Below are 19456 nucleotides of genomic sequence, written 5' to 3'. Positions count from 1 at the left end.
AAAGCCCGCCTCGAGCGCGCCGGTGGTCACGTGGCCCCCGAGCCCCTCCCTTTTAACGGTTGCGGTGAGCGCGAGAGGGGCCTGAGTGAAGCTCGCTCTCCCTCACCTCAAACACGCTTTTGAACAGACATGGCTCAAGGCGATGGCGTCATGGGAGTTCCAGTTTGGTGGGGGCAGAGAAGGCTAAAGAGCTATAACTCCTACGATTGACTATCATTGATCCATTTTAAATATTATTATTATTATTATTATTATTATTATTAATAATAATAATAATACAACTTGTATTTATATGCCCACAGTGGGGAGAATGTTTTGTATTGCATTCTTTTTTATATTAATGCAATACAAAACCAAACTACAGTCAAACATCAATATAAAAACATCATAAGCAATGAAGATAAAACAAGGCATTTTAAACAATAGATATTATTAGGTGAGTTTTCTAGGCTGTATGGCCATATTCCAGGAGCATCTGGAACGGCCATACAGCCCGGAAAACCCACAGCAACCCATTGATTCTAGCCAATGAAATATCCATTATTGTACTGGAGCCCTTGGTGGTGCAATGGGTTAAACCCTTGTGCTGGCAGGACTGCTGTCGAAAGCTTGGCAGTTTGAATCCGGGGAGTGGGGTGAGCTCCTGTCTGTCAGCTCCAGCTCTTCATGTGGGGACATGAGAAAAGCCTCCCAGAGGACGGTAAAATATCTGGGCGTCTTCTGGGCAGCGTCCTTGCAGATGGCCAATTCTCACACCAGAAGCGACTTGCAGTTTTTCAAGTCGCTCTTGACACAAATAAAAAATGTCCTGTCCTGTCATATCTTATTACACTTAACATCACCCAGTTAAGGTTGAACCTCCTTGTCTCTTTAGCACAGTGATTCTTAACTGTAGCATCTCTTTGCAGAAGACCTCTTTGAATAGAAGTTTTCATCTGTTGCTTGAACTATGGTAGGGAGGTTGCCATCTACAGTAGAGTCTCATCCAACGTTCTGGATTATCCAACACATTTTTATAGTCAATGTTTTCAATACATCGTGATATTCTGGTGCTAAATTCGTAAATACAGTAATTACTACATAACATTACTGCATATTGAACTACTTTTTCTGTCAAATTTGTTGTATAACATGATGTTTTGGTGCTTAATTTGTAAAATCATAACCTAATTTGATGTTTAATCCCTCCTTATTATCCAACATATTCGCTTATCCAACGTTCTGCCGGCCCGTTTATTTTGGATAAGTGAGACTCTACTGTACATCTAAAAGTGAAGATCAGGCATGGGCAAACCTGGCACTCCAGTTGTTAGTAATTGTGGGAGTCGAAGTCCAAACCACCTGGAGGGCCCATTTGTCCATGCCTGCTTTAGAAAGGGATCCCATAGGGTAAGAAAACCATGGCTTCTGGGCAACCAACTTATCCTTACAAAATTAGAGGATTCTTTAAAAGATATGTGTTTGCTCAATGATGAGTTTTCCACTGCTAGTAAACTACATTGCACATGACAATATGGAAACTGAATAGCAGCAGCTAAAAAAACAAACGCTCAGGGTTTCAGGATGCACTTAATAAACTATAACCTTATATGTATTCTTCACACTAATCCTGTATAGGTAAGTGGATCATGGAAAATATTGATACCTTGGGAAGGCAGTGATCCAGTATAATATGAAGGTAATACAGTAGAGTCTCACTTATCCAACATTAGCTTATCCAACATTCTGGATTATCCAACGCAGTTTGCCTCCCGCCCCGATTCACAGGTGTTTCTTTAGACAGCAAGGATTGAACTTTTTATGGATTGAATTTCCAACAATGTTGCTACTGTAAGTTCATTTTATGCAATTCTATCTATGCAATTGTAGTCAATTTGTTAGTAGCCAATGTTTTTGTAGTCAGTGTTTTCAATATATTGTGATGTTTTGGTGCTAAATTCCTAAATACAGTAATTATTACATAATGTTACCGTGTTTTGGACAACCTTTTCTGTCGATTTGTTGTAAAACATGTTTTTGGTGCATAATTTGTAAAATCATAATGTAATTTGACATTTAATAGGCTTTTCCTTAATCCCTCCTTATTATGCAACATTTTCGCTTATCCAACGTTCTGCCGGCCCGTTTATGTTGGATAAGAGAGACTCTACTGTATTGTCCAGGAGGCTTGAAGAATGACTATGGTTTATTTGGCAAAGGAACTTAATGGCAGAAGAGTCATTTGTGTGATAAAAGTCCCATGTTCAGTAGTCTGCAGGTTTCCTCTTAAGATGAATTTGTAAGTTGGAATAGGTACATTTTTAAAATGTGACTCCATACACACACACATGCACACATGAACTTTGGATATTTTTGCTGTCTATGCCCCTGTCATCAGAAGAGTTCACTTCAAATTCTGTCCCAGTGATAATTGGATTTTGAAAAATGTGGCTTGTTGTGGAAACAAGGATTGGTAATAAAGCTTCAGTGGAGACCTCTTTTCCCCATGATAACGCTTTCAGGAGTGAATTTCCCTTCCTAGGGATAGACTTCTCTAATTTCTTGTTGCCTCACCCTTGTTCTTAACTATAAGTCATTTGTAAGTTGAAGGCTGCTTTTAAAGCAGTCTCAAATAGGGCCTGAGCCCCTGGGAGTGATGATAAATTAAGCTGGCGACTTGAAAAATAAGTTCAACCCATGAGATGACAGTTTCCTATGTTTGCACTTGATTCTGTCTCATAACTTTTTAAAAATGTTGGGTAGAATACAGCAACAATTCTGTGGTCAGTTTATAGTTTCAAATTACTATTAAATACAGGATGTAAGTATTTAAAAATAGCTATAGGGTATCTTCATACTCATTCACATTCTGTAACTTAGTTTACGAGGTAGAAGTTCCAATCAGAAACATAATGTATCCTATTCAATTGAGTTACTACTTCACGACTGAACTCCATAATTGGATCCAGACAAATGATTACTAGTAGACTCTCAGTTAATCGGCACCCATAGGGATCGATAAATATAGTTTGTTTGCTTGCATGTTAGTATTTATAAAAGGCTTAAGCAATACTTTACCACACCATACACTCTGCATTGGCATGATATTAATATTGAAATACAGTAATTAAAAGCAAATGAAGACAAAATTAACTTAATGTAACACAGATTTATTGTATAGTAAAAACTAATTTTTCTGTAATATAAAAAAGATCTTATTTTAATTTTTATCTAAAGTATTGTTTCTTTAACTTATTTTGTTTGTTGCTTGAGAGTTTGAGTTGCTTGAGTTCCGGTTAACTGAGGGTCCATCGTATAAAGGTAAAGCGTGGTTAATTAATTAAATGCTTTGAGAGTTTGAATTATTTGCTGCACTGGTGCTTCAAATATCCTGAATGCTTCAGAAGAAGTTTTGATCAATGGATTTAGTAACTGTTACTTTCAACTCACTATTGACCTAAGATGCTTCTATGTACAAAAATATTAAGAAGACTGAATTTGACATTAAATTTTATTCCAAGGGTAACAAACTTAAAACGATTTCTCACAATGGAGATCACCATTCCATAAATTATATACAAATAGAATTTATACAATCTACATGAACAAGAAAAAGTCAATAATGGAATCACATTATCCCAAAGGGTTTTCAGTGTTATGGCAAGTAAAAGTTATGAAAATTCACAGTTAATTTGTAGCTTAGAGATGCAGAATATTGCACATAATACAATGGTGAATGCTAAACAGCAGCTTTACAGTTTTCTTCACAAACACTGGTCATGCAGTGCTAGGTTGAATACAAAATGGCACCACGTCCCACAGTAAACAGGTATTCACAATATTGTTCATTTTCAATACAGTAGCAAACAGCTGTTTCAGTGTAATTCATGAAGTTATACAACTGAACAAATTGTAAAACAGAAAAAGGGGTGAATCTTTGATTTTAGGACAGTTTTAATGGTCTTCCTTGTCCTTTCCTTTCCTTTCCTTTTCATCCTGTAGTGCAGTGCCAAGCTTTTTGATGAGAACAGACAGAACTTTGTCCAGAGGATCCATGACTCCACGCTGAAGCCATTTCGGGATAGTAGTTCTCGCATGATGGAAGCCTAACTTCTGAAGAATATAGTCTACACCCACTGGATCAATTTTTCTTCCAGTCCAGGAGATCAATCTACAAATTAAAACATATTGAGATTCTCAATATTCAAATAAAGAAAAATAAAATCATCTGTTTCCGTTAATAAATAAGGCTCTTTGGGCAAACTAATTTCATGACAGTTTAATAACAGTAAGTTATGAAAGAATCTGGTTAATAAGAACCGGTGTCTAGGATGGCATTTTGCATACTTAACATGTAAAAAAAGGAATACATTATTAGAATAAGTTATAAAATATTGGTCTGTGATTTTACTTCCTTACATTCCAAAAAGAAATCTGCACAAAGTTTTGCTATGTACATCTGCATTTGGTTACATCTGTGATATAATTCAGTATCCAGGAAGAAAAAATTAAAGCAATTGGACAATCCAAAGACAGTTTGTACAGTCTGACTCACAATTAATTTATTAAATAACACTGTATCCCATAGTTTAAAAAAATCCTATGATAAAAACATTCCTTTTTATAGAATCTTTTATGGTCACCCAGTCCCTCTTTTCTGTCTCAGAAGTCTTTTTAAAACAGCACTGCCATTGAGAGAATAGTGAAGGACAGCTGGAAAAACACAGACTACCTGTGCCGTTTGCAGCAGTGTTTCTGCAATAAATAGTACAATAAAACTTCAGCTGGGAAAAAGTGAGATTTACTTTAGCTGATCCTACCACAACCTACAACAACAACAATAAAAAACAGGCAAGATAACAGAAGCTGTTCTCACAATTCTTTATCGAGCATGTGCGAACAAAAAAAAATAGAGCGAAAAGGGAAAAACAGGCAAGCTTGCTTCACTGGCTATACATACTAAAAATAAATAGATCTAGAAGCCAGGCCACCAAAATGGAACTCATAAGAAAAATCGAGATTGGTTAAAGAAAAAATAATCCTTGAAGGCTTTGGAAGAAGCTTTCAAGTAGTCTCTAGAGCACAGCTTTCCAAACTGTGTGTCAGTTGCAATGTGTAGGTGTATTACTCGAATATCACAAGAAACCCAAGTCTATATGAAATAAGCAATACATCATATATATATACACACACATACATACACACATACATGAAAGATTTTCATAAGGTATCTCCATATATTTTGGTATTACAATTTATATACTGTTTGTATATAAACAATATATAGGAGGTTGGTTTAACCTCCAATTTGCTAGTAAATCTGAATTACTGTGTTGCAAAATTATGCATGTCTAACAAGTGTTTAACCAACATGAAATGTATGGAAAGCTCTGCCCTAGGAAGCTCAATCTCTTTTTGTTTAAATATTTGACCTGTTTTTTTCATTTCATATGTGCATATTATTTTGAATAAGAAGTGTGCTGATTCAAATTGAACTATTCTTTTTTGTGGTGTTAGACCCTATCTTCTTTTATGCTGTTTTGACCTCCGGTGCCAAAATTAATAGTATAAATTGTCACTGAGTAGCAGAAGGAATTATTAGAAATATTCCTCCAATATCAGAGCAGCTTCACTGAACTCAGAAACTCTCTGAAATTCTATTAATGATGAGGCAAATTCTATTAATGATGAGGCCTAGTGTGAAAGAGGCCATGATTTATGATCCAGTATCCAAATATTAAATCAAACAAATGGCCCAGCCATGTGGCAGGACATAACTAAATCTAACATAATGGGGGGCAATGGCTTCAATATATACTTGTGAAATACACCAATGTTATCCTCCACAAACTTTCCAACACATTCACAACAGCATACTCAGCATCTTCCCTGTCAGCTGTTGTTCAGAGAGAAAGGATTTGGCTGCAGAACATTCTATCAAGGGTTCCATCCCCCTCCCCTGTTACATTGTTAGGTTACAATGTGACAATGCATGTCCATTTTTCCTACATTTAAGTATTTTAAGCACCGTGTGGTTTTTATTATGTTTTAATTTGTTATATTTTAATATTTTATATGGTTTTATTGTTTGTTGTCTTAAGTGCTATTTTGGAAGACAGAAACAAAGTGGAAATTTAACAATACGCACCTAAGTGTAGGTTCCAGATGCCATGTATTGCAGATAAATTCTCTCCAGTCTACAGTTGTATATGTAATACTTTCTTCTGAATCTCTATCGGTAGAACTGTCATCAAGTACACTGATTGGGCTTTTCTGTCCCGGCCGACTAGACAAAATGCGAGGTGGGAAAATGGCTAAAAAAAGGGAGAGAGAGAAGTGTAGCAAACTTTAAATTTTAAGAATCTAGAATGATTGTTTCTGTAAATCAAAGGCATCACAATGGCAAGTTTGTAGAAAAAATTGAATTATATGAAAATAAGTACAGTTGGCCCTCCACATTTGTGGTTTTGGCATTTGTGGTTTTGATTATTTTTGGGTCTGCTGTGGTTTCGGGACGGAGCAGCAGCAATTTCAGCTGTCATTGACCCACCACAAAAGTCTACAACTAGCAGACTGCAGTGGGGTGTGGATGACAAGATCATAAAGCAACACGATTTTATAACTTTGGACTAGTTATAAATTGATCAACATACCTTTTTCCTTCTCTTTAAGGTAAGCAGATACTAAGTCATGCAGAAACATTATCAGTTCAGCATCCATAGTTACACAAATGTGATCGGTGAATTCTGTTACTACACTGCACTCCACCTTTGGTTTATCACTGGCATCTGTAATAAAATTCCATACTTTATTTGGGACGTGATAACTAAATGTAGACATGCTTACAAATATAGTTTTAATTTACAATGCAATTAAAAGTTCCTTGTAAGTAGTGAAAGGTACAAATAATTAAGCAACCTGTTTTGAAATGCAGTCCATGACAATATAGTTCAAAAAGCATTCCGATTTCCATAACTAATACATTGATGCCATATTTCATAAAAATCAAGGCCCTTTTAGTTATTTTCCTTTTTTCTTAAATTGTCGTTTAACCTTATGGAATGCTCTGCTAGTTTATACTATTTTATCACACAGTTTAAAGTGCATACCTTCTTGCTTGATATTTCATGGTACACAAAAAGCTAAATTAAATTTTCTTAATACTTCTACTACAGTTTGTAACTACAGTAGAGTCTCACTTATCCAAGCCTCACTTATCCAAGCCTCTGGATAATCCAAGCCATTTTTGTCGTCAATGTTTTCAATATATCGTGATATTTTGGTGCTAAATTCATAAATACAGTAATTACAACATAACATTACTGCGTATTGAACTACTTTTTCTGTCAAATTTGTTGTATAACATGTTTTGGTGCTTAATTTGTAAAATCATAACCTAATTTGATGTTTAATAGGCTTTTCCTTAATCCCTCCTTATTATCCAAGATATTCGCTTATCCAAGCTTCTGCCGGCCCGTTTAGCTTGGATAAGTGAGACTCTACTGTATGTTCTTTATACATGAAAAATAAATCATTCCAAAAACATGAATATATATACACACATACACATGCACACAAACATTTATCTACCTTGTAATAAAGGTTCCTGTGGCTGCTGAACATGAATTGATTTGAAATCCAGCTGCATTCTTGGTAATGCAAATATAGTTTCAGTTTCATGATTATAACTGGAGCTTCCTCTGAATCCACTTAATAAGCTGGAACTTTTCACAGTTGTGCTACTCTCTGTATTATTTGCATCAACATTTCGGAGAAGGTTTAACTCTAGAAAGAGAATAATATATTGTTTTTCTTAGTTACAGTATACTGTTGAAAAAAACTTAGCAGTAATTAAAGGTATTTTAATGAATCTGTAAAAGCTTGCAAGTGCTCCATTGCTGTAAAGAACTCTTTCAAACCAGAGCCATGTCAGCAAGATATAGTGTTTCTTTCAAAGCCTGTGACTCTACATTCCTTATTGTTATTTTCCAGAAGCATGATCTGTAGTTCAACAAACAGTTTGCTATTACCACATTCTCCTATGTTCTTAAAAATGAGAAAAACGGATGTAACTAATCTTCAGTTAGAAGTTTCAAAAATGAAGCTTTCAAGTTTAATAAGGTATGTATTTAATTTGTACATTGGGCTGGTATACGTTGTCTGTTCACATGCTATAGTCATCATCGTTTCTTTCATCATACAAGATTGTTAACATAGACTTCAGTTTTACAGCCAATACCTTCCATTTTAAGAATCTAAATTTACTATCTAGACTTATTCAAATAGAAAATGTTGGTACGTTACTATACATAGCAATGGCTATGTGACTATATTTCATGAAACTAGAAGCTTGATCAATGAGACTAACAACTTCAGCGATCTGGATTGCTTTCTTAGTTCTGGGACAAAACCATTTTATTTTTCTCCTAAGAAAACCACATTTCACCTGTTTTTTACTCTAGAGTTACCCCTATGAGGATCTGCAATTCTAATGGTATTGCCAAGCTGCAATATCTACACATAGATGCACCTGCCATATCTGGTCTTGGAAATATATCACTTTTAATGGCGCTGCCTTGCGTATATTCTATTCCACTAGGTGAACAAGAAGAGAGTTGGTAAAAGAAGAGGCCCTACCTTCATTCCTGGTCGCTGTAACATAATTGAACCATTCTTTCACACTTGCAACTCCGTGTGGTGGGTTTTCATGACGCCTCCTTGTTATCTTGGTAATAGTTGCCATTGGACTTTCTAGGGCCCCGCATGGTTTTGTTACCATAGTATTGTGACCCAAATGGAAGTCTAATGTTTGCACAACATAGGTAGAGTGCTCACTAGAACCTGGAGGAATGAGTCAGTTTAAGGAATGTAACTTATTGAAGTACACAATCGTATTGAATGTAATTTAATTTAAAAGCTGGAAAGCTGGCGGATCTTATTAATATATGCAGTAACAGAGTTGTAGACAAACTACAACCAAACTACAGGAAGGGAGATTCCACCTCAACATTAGGAAGCACTTCCTAACTGTGAGAACTGTTCTGCAGTGGAACTCTCTGCCCCTGAGTGTGGTGGAGGCTCCTTCTTTGGAGGCTTTTAAGCAGAGGCTGGATGGCCATTGTCAGGGGTGCTTTGAATGTGATTTTCCTGCTTCTTGGCAGGGGGTTGGACTGGATGGCCGGTGAAGTCTCTTCCAACTCTATGATTCTATGTTTTCATTTAAAATATAGTAAAAGATGTAGGATTTAATTAAATCTTTTCCTTCTCTTGGTGGCTGCCAATGAACAGTTTAACATCTGCCATTACAAATATAACAGATGAACCCAAGGCTTCATATACACTATATAGCCACATTCATCAAAGTATGGCCAGGGGGTTGGACTAGATGGGTCTTGTGGTCTCTTTCAACTCTGAGACTTTATGGTTCTATGGCATTCATATAGCTTCAAGTATGAGTCAATTGACCCCATGCATAAAACCATGGGAAGTAACTAGGTCTAAAGGGACTGAAATCTAGATTCCAGGGAGCTGTATGAAATTGTGAGGGTCCAATGTGGCATCCAAATGTAATAGAAATGTCATATAGACCCTCCTATAGGGCATTTGGGAGCAAGTTCTTTTTGACATTGCTGGGGATGATGTACTACTCACCTCTGTACTAAGTGGCTTCCTGTACAGCAGTGGTTCTCAACCTATGAGTCCCCAGGTGTTTTGGCCTACAACTCACAGAAATCTCAGCCAGTTTACCAACTGTTAGGATTACTTGGAGTTGAAGGCCAAAACATCTGGGAACCCACATGTTGAGAACCACTGTTGTAGAGTTATGTTCCCTTTAAAAATGTGTGGAACAATAACAGTCTGAGGACCACATACAGCCCCAAGGCCCTTTTTGCATCCCTCCAAAGGAGAGGAAAGGGAGCATGGCTGAGAGAGTTTTATTCACATACAGGAATTCACCTGTGGTTTTAAAAGGCAAACCACTGGTTTGCCTTTAAAAGAATAAGCTCTGCTGCCATTTCATTTTACTGCTGCATATACAGTAGAGTCTCACTTATCCAACATTCGCTTATCCAACGTTCTGGATTATCCAACGCATTTTTGTAGTCAATGTTTTCAATACATCATGATATTTTGCTGCTAAATTCGTAAATACAGTAATTACTACGTAACATTACTGCCTATAGAACTACCTTTTCTGTCAAATTTGTTGTATAACATGATGTTTTGGTGCTTAATTTGTAAAATCATAACCTAATTTGATGTTTAATAGGCTTTTCCTTAATCTCTCCTTGTTATCCAACGTATTCACTTATCCAACATTCTGCCGGCCCGTTTATGTTGGATAAGTGAGACTCTACTGTAGTATTATTAATATAAATTAATCACATGAAGAAAATAATCACATGAGATATAATCACCTTTGAATAATACTGGTTTGCATCTGATTAAAGAAAGTTTGAATAATAATGAAGTAATTTTTATAAACAGCTTAACAAACAAAACAAAACTTGCTCACAAGCATTTGAGCAAACCAGAAAGTTATTCAGCACTGCCTTGAAGAAATACTGGCACTGTGCCAGTCAGTCAAGAAATGCCTCTTCATGCAATATGTATTTTCATGCCTTATGTGTATTGACCATTTTATATTATAAACAACTTAATTATCTTCTGATGAAAGTCAATATACAGACAGTCTAAATAAATAGAGGAAAATATGCCAGAGTCATGATGCTATAATAATATTCAGTCATAATACAATGAGTCTATTCAGTTAGTTTTCAGGTTACAACTTCGATTGGGAAAGGGTGACCTAAAAGATTGCAAAAAGAAGTGTATATATACCTTCTTGCCAAATCTTTTGTGCTTCAGTCCAGAAGGCAATGTTAGGTTCTTCAAGATGAAACAGAGCCCATGACTTTGAACGAAAATTAGGTCCATGGAAACATGCTAATGTCATGTGATTTCCATGTAAGCTCATAGAGCCTCCAAACTGCATTCCATCTTCCGGTAAAGGAAACTGAAATAAAGATATGTGGCAGCCTGACACAACCTTTAGGACTCCTGGCCAGTGGCGATGATGTGCTGCATCCAATACTAGGGAGGAAAGCAGAAATATATATATAGCTAAGATTAACTTTATACAATCAAAAGAACTGTCCATTTACATTTGTGGATTTAACTTTTGCGAATTCGATTATACATTGTTTTGATTCAAATATCTCTAGGAATCTCTAGCTCTTTCAGTGTGACTTTATAGTCAACTTTCTCCAGTCATGATGGAAGACCTGGATATTTCTAAAGAGAATACCTAAGCAACAGTAATGGCAACAATACTTTCATGCAACTTTCCCCTAGATATGGCTCTTATATTTGTTAAAAGACCATTTCAGTATGTGTAAACATGGAAAAATGCATTCTAATCATCAATTAAAAATACTACAGGCATATGAGCAAGGCAGTGCAGCGAAAAGTGAACTGACATTCATACTTGCAAAGTGCTTTCTCATGTTTTATGACTTGCAGTGTTCATGCAAATGTAGATTAGATGTTTAGAAGCATTTTGAGCTTCAACCTTTCACTTGGGCAAAGGAAGTTGTTCTTCACATCATAGAGCCTATACCTTAATTCTCTTGTGGTTTTTCACAGCAGGAAATGTGCCCCTTCTAAACACACACACTGTTAAAAGTAGGTGTGTTGTGGAGATGATTATTTCCTGGATCGATGCTACAAGTTTTTCAGGTTCACTGTGCTCTATCTAATTACAAGGATAATAACTGATGACAACCGATAATAACAACCTCAATGCCGCTGTCCTTTCTCTCAGTTTAATTTAGTTTAATTGTTGTATATTACGATGTTCTAATTTTATTTTAAGTGGTGGTTTTGTTTTAATGGTTTGTTTGCTTTTATCTTTGTTGGACATTCTGTCCTATATGTAAGCCACCCAAATCCCTTCGGGGAGATGGTGGCAGAGTATAAAATAAAGTTATTATTATTTTAGTATTAATTATTCTTTAACTAGGGTTTAATGAATCAGAGAAGAATTACACTTCTTCTCTTCTACCTTCCAAACAGTCCAAAGAGCTAATTTTCTTTTTCATGGACATTTATCTGTTTTTACCAGGACTACCAATATCAGGAGAACAATGACTATATTAGAATATGAAGATTTTTTTTAAAAGAGTAGCACCCACAATAAATAAGCTGGAGACAATTTGGAAAAACAATTAAATCCTTTCTTGATCTGCTCGGGAACAAACTAAACTGATTTTTTTTGACATTGCTGAATTTATTCCAAGATAGTTTGATTCAATCAAGGGAGAATTTGCTCATCTCTATTTAGCAAACATATAATTGTAATACTTACACCCCCCAATTACCAATGTGTATTGTATCTATAATAAAAATGGTTTAAACTATCATTATAACTCAAATAAACTGATTAAAAAGAGAGGATTTAACAGAATACATACATTGTTGCTGTGAGTTTTTTTCCACAGTACTGACTACAGACTTTGGGGGAAGATAAGGAACAGGTCCCCATGTAGACAAAGCTCTCTTGCTGGTATCAAACTGCTGGGTAAAGAATTCTTGCAGCTTCATTCCAATTTTGATGAGGTCTGGTGTGGTTGATCTGGAAATCATTACTTGAAAAATATCCCACTTCAAATCTCCATGAACAAAAATTTCGCTAAAATGCAAAAGTGAAAATATTCTTATGAATTTATATTAGTTTATTTAATTCTGAAGATACGATAGTTAATGTAAAAAATATTTAACAACTTCAGTAGAAATGTTATGGCAACACCCTAAACAAAGTAGTTTTTAAAAAATATTTCATTTGTAATCCCAGGTGTAGATGTATACACGATTAGATACAGCAGAAGCAAAACCCCAACAACTACACACCTTTTGTCAGTAATGCTAGAATCCAAAGTGTTGTAGAGGTTAACCTTCCATTCATCCTGTAGCTTAAGGTCTGCATTACTGAAAATACCCATTAGGATACTGGATCCCATGTAATCAACACGTGCTTCAGTAGAGCCCATGGTAATCTGAATTTTGTGACTTGGCTGCTGGTTAGGGTGTTCTGAAATATGAGCTAAAAAACAAAATATCCATGCATAAGCTTAGTGATAAAGGGACAAAAAATTACCTGGGCTGGCCTTTTTGTTTGAGCTTCCAGTTAGTATAATTATCTGAGTGACATGGTAAGCTCAAGAAGGCAAAGAAATCCTACGATCAAGTCCCAAAATAAGACACTAAAACTGATTGTCCCCCATGGAATAGATGGCATTGTAGCCAAGATAAGTAGCTTCATGCAGAATTTAGATCAGTATAGCACTAATTTCTGCAATACACTATCACACAAGGACAGAATTAATTCCTTATTTTACAAAACTTCCAAGAGTCTATGTATGGTATGGGAACAGAATCATATCTCACCTGCTTTTTTCCTATCTTTGCCAATTTACAGTTCAATTCATATCATCAGCCATTACTTTGCAGGGTGCCCTGAATACCTGATGTCTGAAAGAGCATTGAATGAAATCCCTTCGGAATAACATTTAGGGATAATAATAATTAATGCTTTATTTATAGACTGCTCTCTCTCCCTGAGGGAACTCAGAGCGGTTTACATACAAAAAGACAAACATTCAATGCCTTAGTCAACGTAAACACACAAATCAAAACAATACAAATGAACATCAATAAACTTATATCAACAAGAGAAAATAGAAATAATAAAATATAATAAAATAAGGTAAAAGTAAAGGTTTTCCCTTGACACAAAGTCTAGTCGTGTCCGACTCTGGGGATTGGTGCTCATCTCCATTTCTAAGCCGAAGAGCTGACATTGTCCTGTAGATACCTCCAAGGTCATGTGGCTGGCATGACCCCATGGAGTACTGTTACCTTCCCACAGGAGCAGTACCTATTGATCTACTCACATTTTCATGTTTTCGAACCGCTAGGTTGGCAGAAGCATGGGCTAATAGTGGGAGCTCACTCAGCTCTCCGGATTTGAACTGCCAACCTTTTGGTCAACAAGTTCAAAATCTCAGCGGTTTAACCCAATGTGCCACCAGGGGCTCCATTATAAAATAGTAATTTTTAAATAAAACATAATTCCACAAAAAGTTAAACGACTAAAATGCATACAAATAGAATCTAAATAGAGTATATATGTTGAACAAAATTAGTTATTTTAACAACTTTCTATTTTCCATATTTTAAAATGGTTTTGGGTTAAGATATACTGTAAAATATCACCACTAAGAAGTTATATAGTGTATATCAAGTGATTAATAAATCTGGTTTACCTGGATTACCCAAGTCATCATTCCAACACTATTCTTATTCACAATTTAATTTAACCTATTCCACATTAAACAAGAATGATGTTGTCTAACACAGTGTTTCTCGTCTGTGCTCCCCCAGGTGTTTTGGACTTCAACTCCCAGAAATCCCAGCCAGTTTACCAGCTGTTAGGAACTGTGGGATCTGAAGTCCAAAACATCTGGAGGCGCACAGTTTAAGAAACTTTAACACATCCTTCTATTCAATATTATTGAACAAAAGATGACAGCTAATTAAGACATGTATTACAAAAAGCATTTGAACAATGCACCAGAAGACTAGTAATAATAAGCAGAAAGGAGCTTAAATTTAAAGAACTAGTAACCAATGAGAGACACTGAAGCTTGTATTGATTTTTCCATTCAGATCAATAACATTTCAGTGGTTGAAAGTGACTAGATCATACCAATTCTACTTTAGAGATATAGAAACTTGCGCTATCTCTTGAAGAAGTAGGTTTTAAAAAAAACTATTCAAGCTTAATAACATTTTAGTCACATACTTCTTAAGTGTTATATGAAGCCAAAGCAAGTGAAAGGATTTATTAGCTTTATAACTTACCAACCATCTCCAAGGCATTAACATCTATGGTACCTCCAACCACACCTCCTCTAGAATCCAAATGTGATCTTCCCAGACCAACTGACATGCTAATTTCCCGATCCCTGTTACTGCCCACAGATAAACGGCCCTGGCTTTTCAAACCACTAGTAGTCCATCTAAAAGAAAGGGAGGGGGGCAGGGAGAAGGAAAACAAGCTATGTAATTTAGCACATCTACATGTCATATGCCAAAATTACAAATAAAAACTGTAAGACTGCCATAAGATAAGAATAAGGACTACTGAACTGTAAACGGGACGTTTGCCACAGTATGTACCCAACAGTACCCACATCAATAATATTTAGGGGACAATGAATTCAAAATTCTCAAATATCATGTGACACTGTGGAGCAAAAGTGGACCACAAGGGTGCTTTGAACATTTTTGTCATTTCTTTTCATTATAAAGCTGTGAAATCAAATGTTTATTAGATCATATGTACTTACGTTGTATTTCCCATTACGTTACTCATATTCATTTGGACATTTAATTGTTTCAGGTTCATTGCAAATACAACCAGTGTCTCCCATGGTGTCACTTGTTGACTTCCAATTTTGTTTGACTTATTAAATGGAGTTGATGTTTTTGAAAGTATATCTGTGGAAAATAAAGTTAGCAAAATTAGTATTAAAAAACAATATGTTAAATATGAAGCTAATTTAAATGTTAAAACTATTATTTAATTTTTCAAATGTTTGTCTTTATTCACAGTCAATCTTAAACAGTTGGTCTAATAACACTATTTAATGTCTGTAAATTCCAGAATTCTAAGAAGGGAGTCCATATTTATTGTAATGTATTCACTACATTTACTCTTTCTCCTGTTGAAATGTTATACATAATCAGTAATTCCCAGAAATGATGAGTAATCCATTCTGTTAACGAAGTCCTTTCTGTTAGTGGATGCACACAGTTGGATGCAATCACAGTAAGGTTGTATCAGCCCAAAGGTTATTTAATAGTATGATTAAAACATAGAAATGCTTGCACTGTCACTACTTATATATTATGTCAGAAATTATATAACTGCCTAAACCATTGACAATATCACACAAATTTAAACAGTAAAAGAAGGATCTTACCTCTTTGGGGAACCGAAGAGTCTGACACGCTCCTGGATCTTGCAACAGCTGGAGATTTTAAGTTATGAGCAGTTGTTCCAGGGGACATATTGTTACTTGCACTGTGTTCACTGAAAACGTTTGGCGATTGGGCCATGTGGGTAAATGAGGCAGATTGACTTGGCTGCTCCCATGTCCTACAGTATGCTTTTCGTGATGATTCTGGAGACATGTGCTGGTTCACCCCTTCAACAGAATCTGGTGTGCCAGGCCCAGATGCTACTGAGAAGAGAAATCCAAAAATATGTTCAAATTCTAATAATTATGTCTTCAATGGCAACTAACCAGGTCATCCCACTGCAGCAAGTTTTTATATAGATTAACCAAGCTACGAAAGAGAATAAGATTTAAAAAATATTTTATTTTTTATGGCTGGTGAATGACATAGAGAAATGTGGCCTACCTGGCAAGTTTATTGTTTGGTCACCTAGAAACAAGCGTCTTGCAATGCTCCTCCTGTACCAAGCTCTCGGAAATGCTAAAATCTCACTCAGTCGCCTCATGTCATACTTAAAAGAAGCTGATCCTATATCACAAACAGCTAAAAAAGGAATCAATATTGAGAGGTTACATTGATATTTTATATTTTGCATTAGTTATTATGCTTATAACTTTAAAATCTACCTAATTCATAAATACAAAGAGACCAATTGGTTTTACAAATTAATGATGCAAATGTTTAGAAGCTTAAATGGTTCATAATTTGCAGTAACTTGATTTAGAAACTACAGCATGTTACTTGAAAAGGCAGAAAGCCTTCCAGTTACTGTGATCATGCCTGTGGGGGAGACTGGCACAAGTCTATTAATGGTTCAGCCATGCCATGATGCCTGCCATAGGTCTGAAAGGATTAAAGCAGTGATTGAGAAGTCTGCTGAATTCATCACCATAATTGTAAACTTTCCAGATTCAGTCTAAACTGCAATGATGTAGCTTCACATGAAAAGGACAGCAAAATACTGCATGAACAAAGACAACCCAATATTATGTATTAACAAGATCAAAAATACCAGATATGTTTATTAATGTAGTGTCCATCTTGTTTGCAGATTTGCTTGCAGACTGGCTCTCAAAAAAGGTAGGTCCCCCTGTACGTCTTATTCTTGACAGACTGACTTTTACAAATTCAAGATTGATGCTCAATGAATCTTTACGACCAGTAACAGAGGATGGTTCTTCATCTACATTTCCTGAAACAACCACAAGGAACAACATCATGCTTTTTTAAAGCTAAAATTGAAGATTCCAAAGTGATTGTACTCTTTGAGTTTAAGTATTCTGAATCAGCTACTCAGTTAACTATACTTAACTAAGTAATGCCTTCTAGCCTGGCTCCCCTAACACCACTATGCCTGACAGAAATATCATTCACCCATGATCTAATTGCCAGCAGAGTGGGGCTGATGCCCAGGAAAATAGTTGGGAAGGGAGTTACAACTGTGGCCATAGTGTCACCATCATGACTATATAAGAAGCGTGAATGTGGAAGTTATGGATGAGCAAATCCAGACATTTCTTCCATATTCACAATCACTACAAATAATTCCACCATACCACTTATGCATACCATAATTATAAAGATTATTAAAATTACAATTTTAGTTGTCTTATAGATTCTAAAAACTTGAATGAGGAAGTAATTTTTAAATATTTCAGAAGTCCAAAGCATCATCACTGCATACGCATAAATACTTAAGATGTAAACATGTAAAAAGCTCAGTTTTAAGCATATATTTACACATGTGAATATATTTTGCTTTTGGTAGAAACAGAATGGGATCCTTTTTCCAGACCACCAAAGTTCCCTTTGCAACAGGCTTCTTTCAAAGCACAACAACATCCAATTGTAAAATCTTGCTTTCTGTTATTACCTAAGGATCCTGATCCGGAAGATAGGCCAGTCACACTGGACTTCTGCTTCCCTGCTCCATATGGATGGAATACATACAGGGAGAAATCAGACATGCAGGCTGTGAAGCTTAGACCCGAAGAGCTGCTGCTAGAACCGGTCAAATCTGATTGGCTGCTACTATGCCGCGTTCTGCCAAAAGGGCTGCCTAATCCTGGAGAGGAACCTAAAGCACAAAGATGGGACAAAAGCACAAGCTGATTTAAAAACCCACATGTACTATGGCACAATTCTGAAGATCACACAAATCTCCTCTATTCCAAATCAACTATTCTTTTTTAGAGCACCAGATCTTCTCAGTATCTGGACAAAGACCTGAAGAAACACATTCTATATAGCTGTGGCACTTACCCGAGTACAAATCTAGATATCTTCTAAAATAATTCTAAGAATGCGGTGGACTGGCTTTTACTAGTTACAAATGCCATTTTGGAAAGAGAGGTTTTACAATCTAATAATCTATCTTGTATTTATTACGGTCTTACCATTTATGTGTTTTAAATGCAATTTTTTATCCTTGTATTGTTGTTTTAATTGATATATTGTATTACTGTTTTATCTTGTTTATATTGTTATTTGTATTATGTTGCTTATATTTTGTCCTTATGTTGTTTGGGCCTCTGCCCCATGTAAACCGCCCCGAGTCCCCACGGGGAGATGGTGGTGGGGTATAAATAGTTTTATTATTATTATTATTATTATTATTATTATTATTATTATTATTATTATTATTATTATTATATACACTGACTAAAACCCACATTTCCTTATCTTAAAAAGAATCTTAGCATGAGGCACATGGATGCTATTTGATAAACAAAAATCCAAACTCCTCTTCAACACACACAATTACAATAATTATTTATATAGAACCATCAGTGTGAACCTGGTTTAGTGTTACATGTGGACACCACAACCTTCTTGTACAGCTATTTTTAATAATCAATGGCACTGAATGTCTAGACATTTGAAATTACATCTTACCTGGTGAAATAGTTTTAACAGGCATCTTTGACCCACTTTGAGGAGCATTTTCTGTAGGCAAGGTTGTACCTAAAGTTTCTAGTTCCCCTCGGTTGGATGAAAATACTAGGTCAAGGGAGGGAAGTTTCAACATGCATTCCACACGTGACACAGGTAAACAGCTGAATTTGATTTGTGAAGGCTAAAAAGAATCAAACATGTTTAAGTCACATTCAAAATTGACAAGACAACAAACAAAACTGTGTCATTTCAGGGATCAGCCCCTAATAAGTTTTAGATTTTTTTTGGTATGAATATGAATGAAGAAAAAATGTTTCTGCTGCAAGAATATTACTATCTAATCTTTCATAGTGAGAAGTAAAAAGGGAGTGGTTGGCAATTCAGTAGTAATCTAAGGATTAAGTACCCACATTTGTGGCTCACATCTACATAATCAACACTTGTTCTTTTTTGATATCAACAAGCTGTGTATGGGTTCTTCACATACATTTAACATTTC

The 19456-nt window shown here is 35.7% G+C and overlaps 1 protein-coding gene across 13 annotated transcripts in view; it reads right to left on the bottom strand.

Annotated features, from left to right (window-relative positions):
- Positions 1-3476: 3476 nt before the first annotated feature.
- The window catches only part of bltp1 (bridge-like lipid transfer protein family member 1), a 142143-nt gene continuing 126163 nt past the window's right edge, over positions 3477-19456 (bottom strand). For 9 of the 13 annotated variants that reach the window (XM_062983607.1, XM_062983613.1, XM_062983614.1 and 6 more), the window contains 15 exons: positions 18958-19138; positions 17936-18139; positions 17075-17254; positions 16468-16605; positions 16026-16286; positions 15390-15540; positions 14902-15059; positions 12889-13081; positions 12453-12670; positions 10822-11073; positions 8617-8820; positions 7570-7764; positions 6633-6767; positions 6128-6293; positions 3477-4150 (listed from right to left, as the gene is read on the bottom strand). In XM_062983607.1, the coding sequence (XP_062839677.1) occupies positions 3934-4150; positions 6128-6293; positions 6633-6767; positions 7570-7764; positions 8617-8820; positions 10822-11073; positions 12453-12670; positions 12889-13081; positions 14902-15059; positions 15390-15540; positions 16026-16286; positions 16468-16605; positions 17075-17254; positions 17936-18139; positions 18958-19138 (2853 nt within the window). In that variant the 3' untranslated portion in view covers positions 3477-3933. The remainder of the gene's footprint in view (positions 4151-6127; positions 6294-6632; positions 6768-7569; positions 7765-8616; positions 8821-10821; positions 11074-12452; positions 12671-12888; positions 13082-14901; positions 15060-15389; positions 15541-16025; positions 16287-16467; positions 16606-17074; positions 17255-17935; positions 18140-18957; positions 19139-19456) is intronic. The other 4 variants (XM_062983608.1, XM_062983611.1, XM_062983617.1 and 1 more) reach the window with 1 other exon arrangement.

Source organism: Anolis carolinensis, chromosome 5 (assembly GCF_035594765.1).
Source record: "Anolis carolinensis isolate JA03-04 chromosome 5, rAnoCar3.1.pri, whole genome shotgun sequence".
In the NCBI taxonomy this organism is placed as follows: Eukaryota; Metazoa; Chordata; class Lepidosauria; order Squamata; family Dactyloidae; genus Anolis; species Anolis carolinensis.
This window is presented reverse-complemented; position numbering and strand designations above follow the sequence as displayed.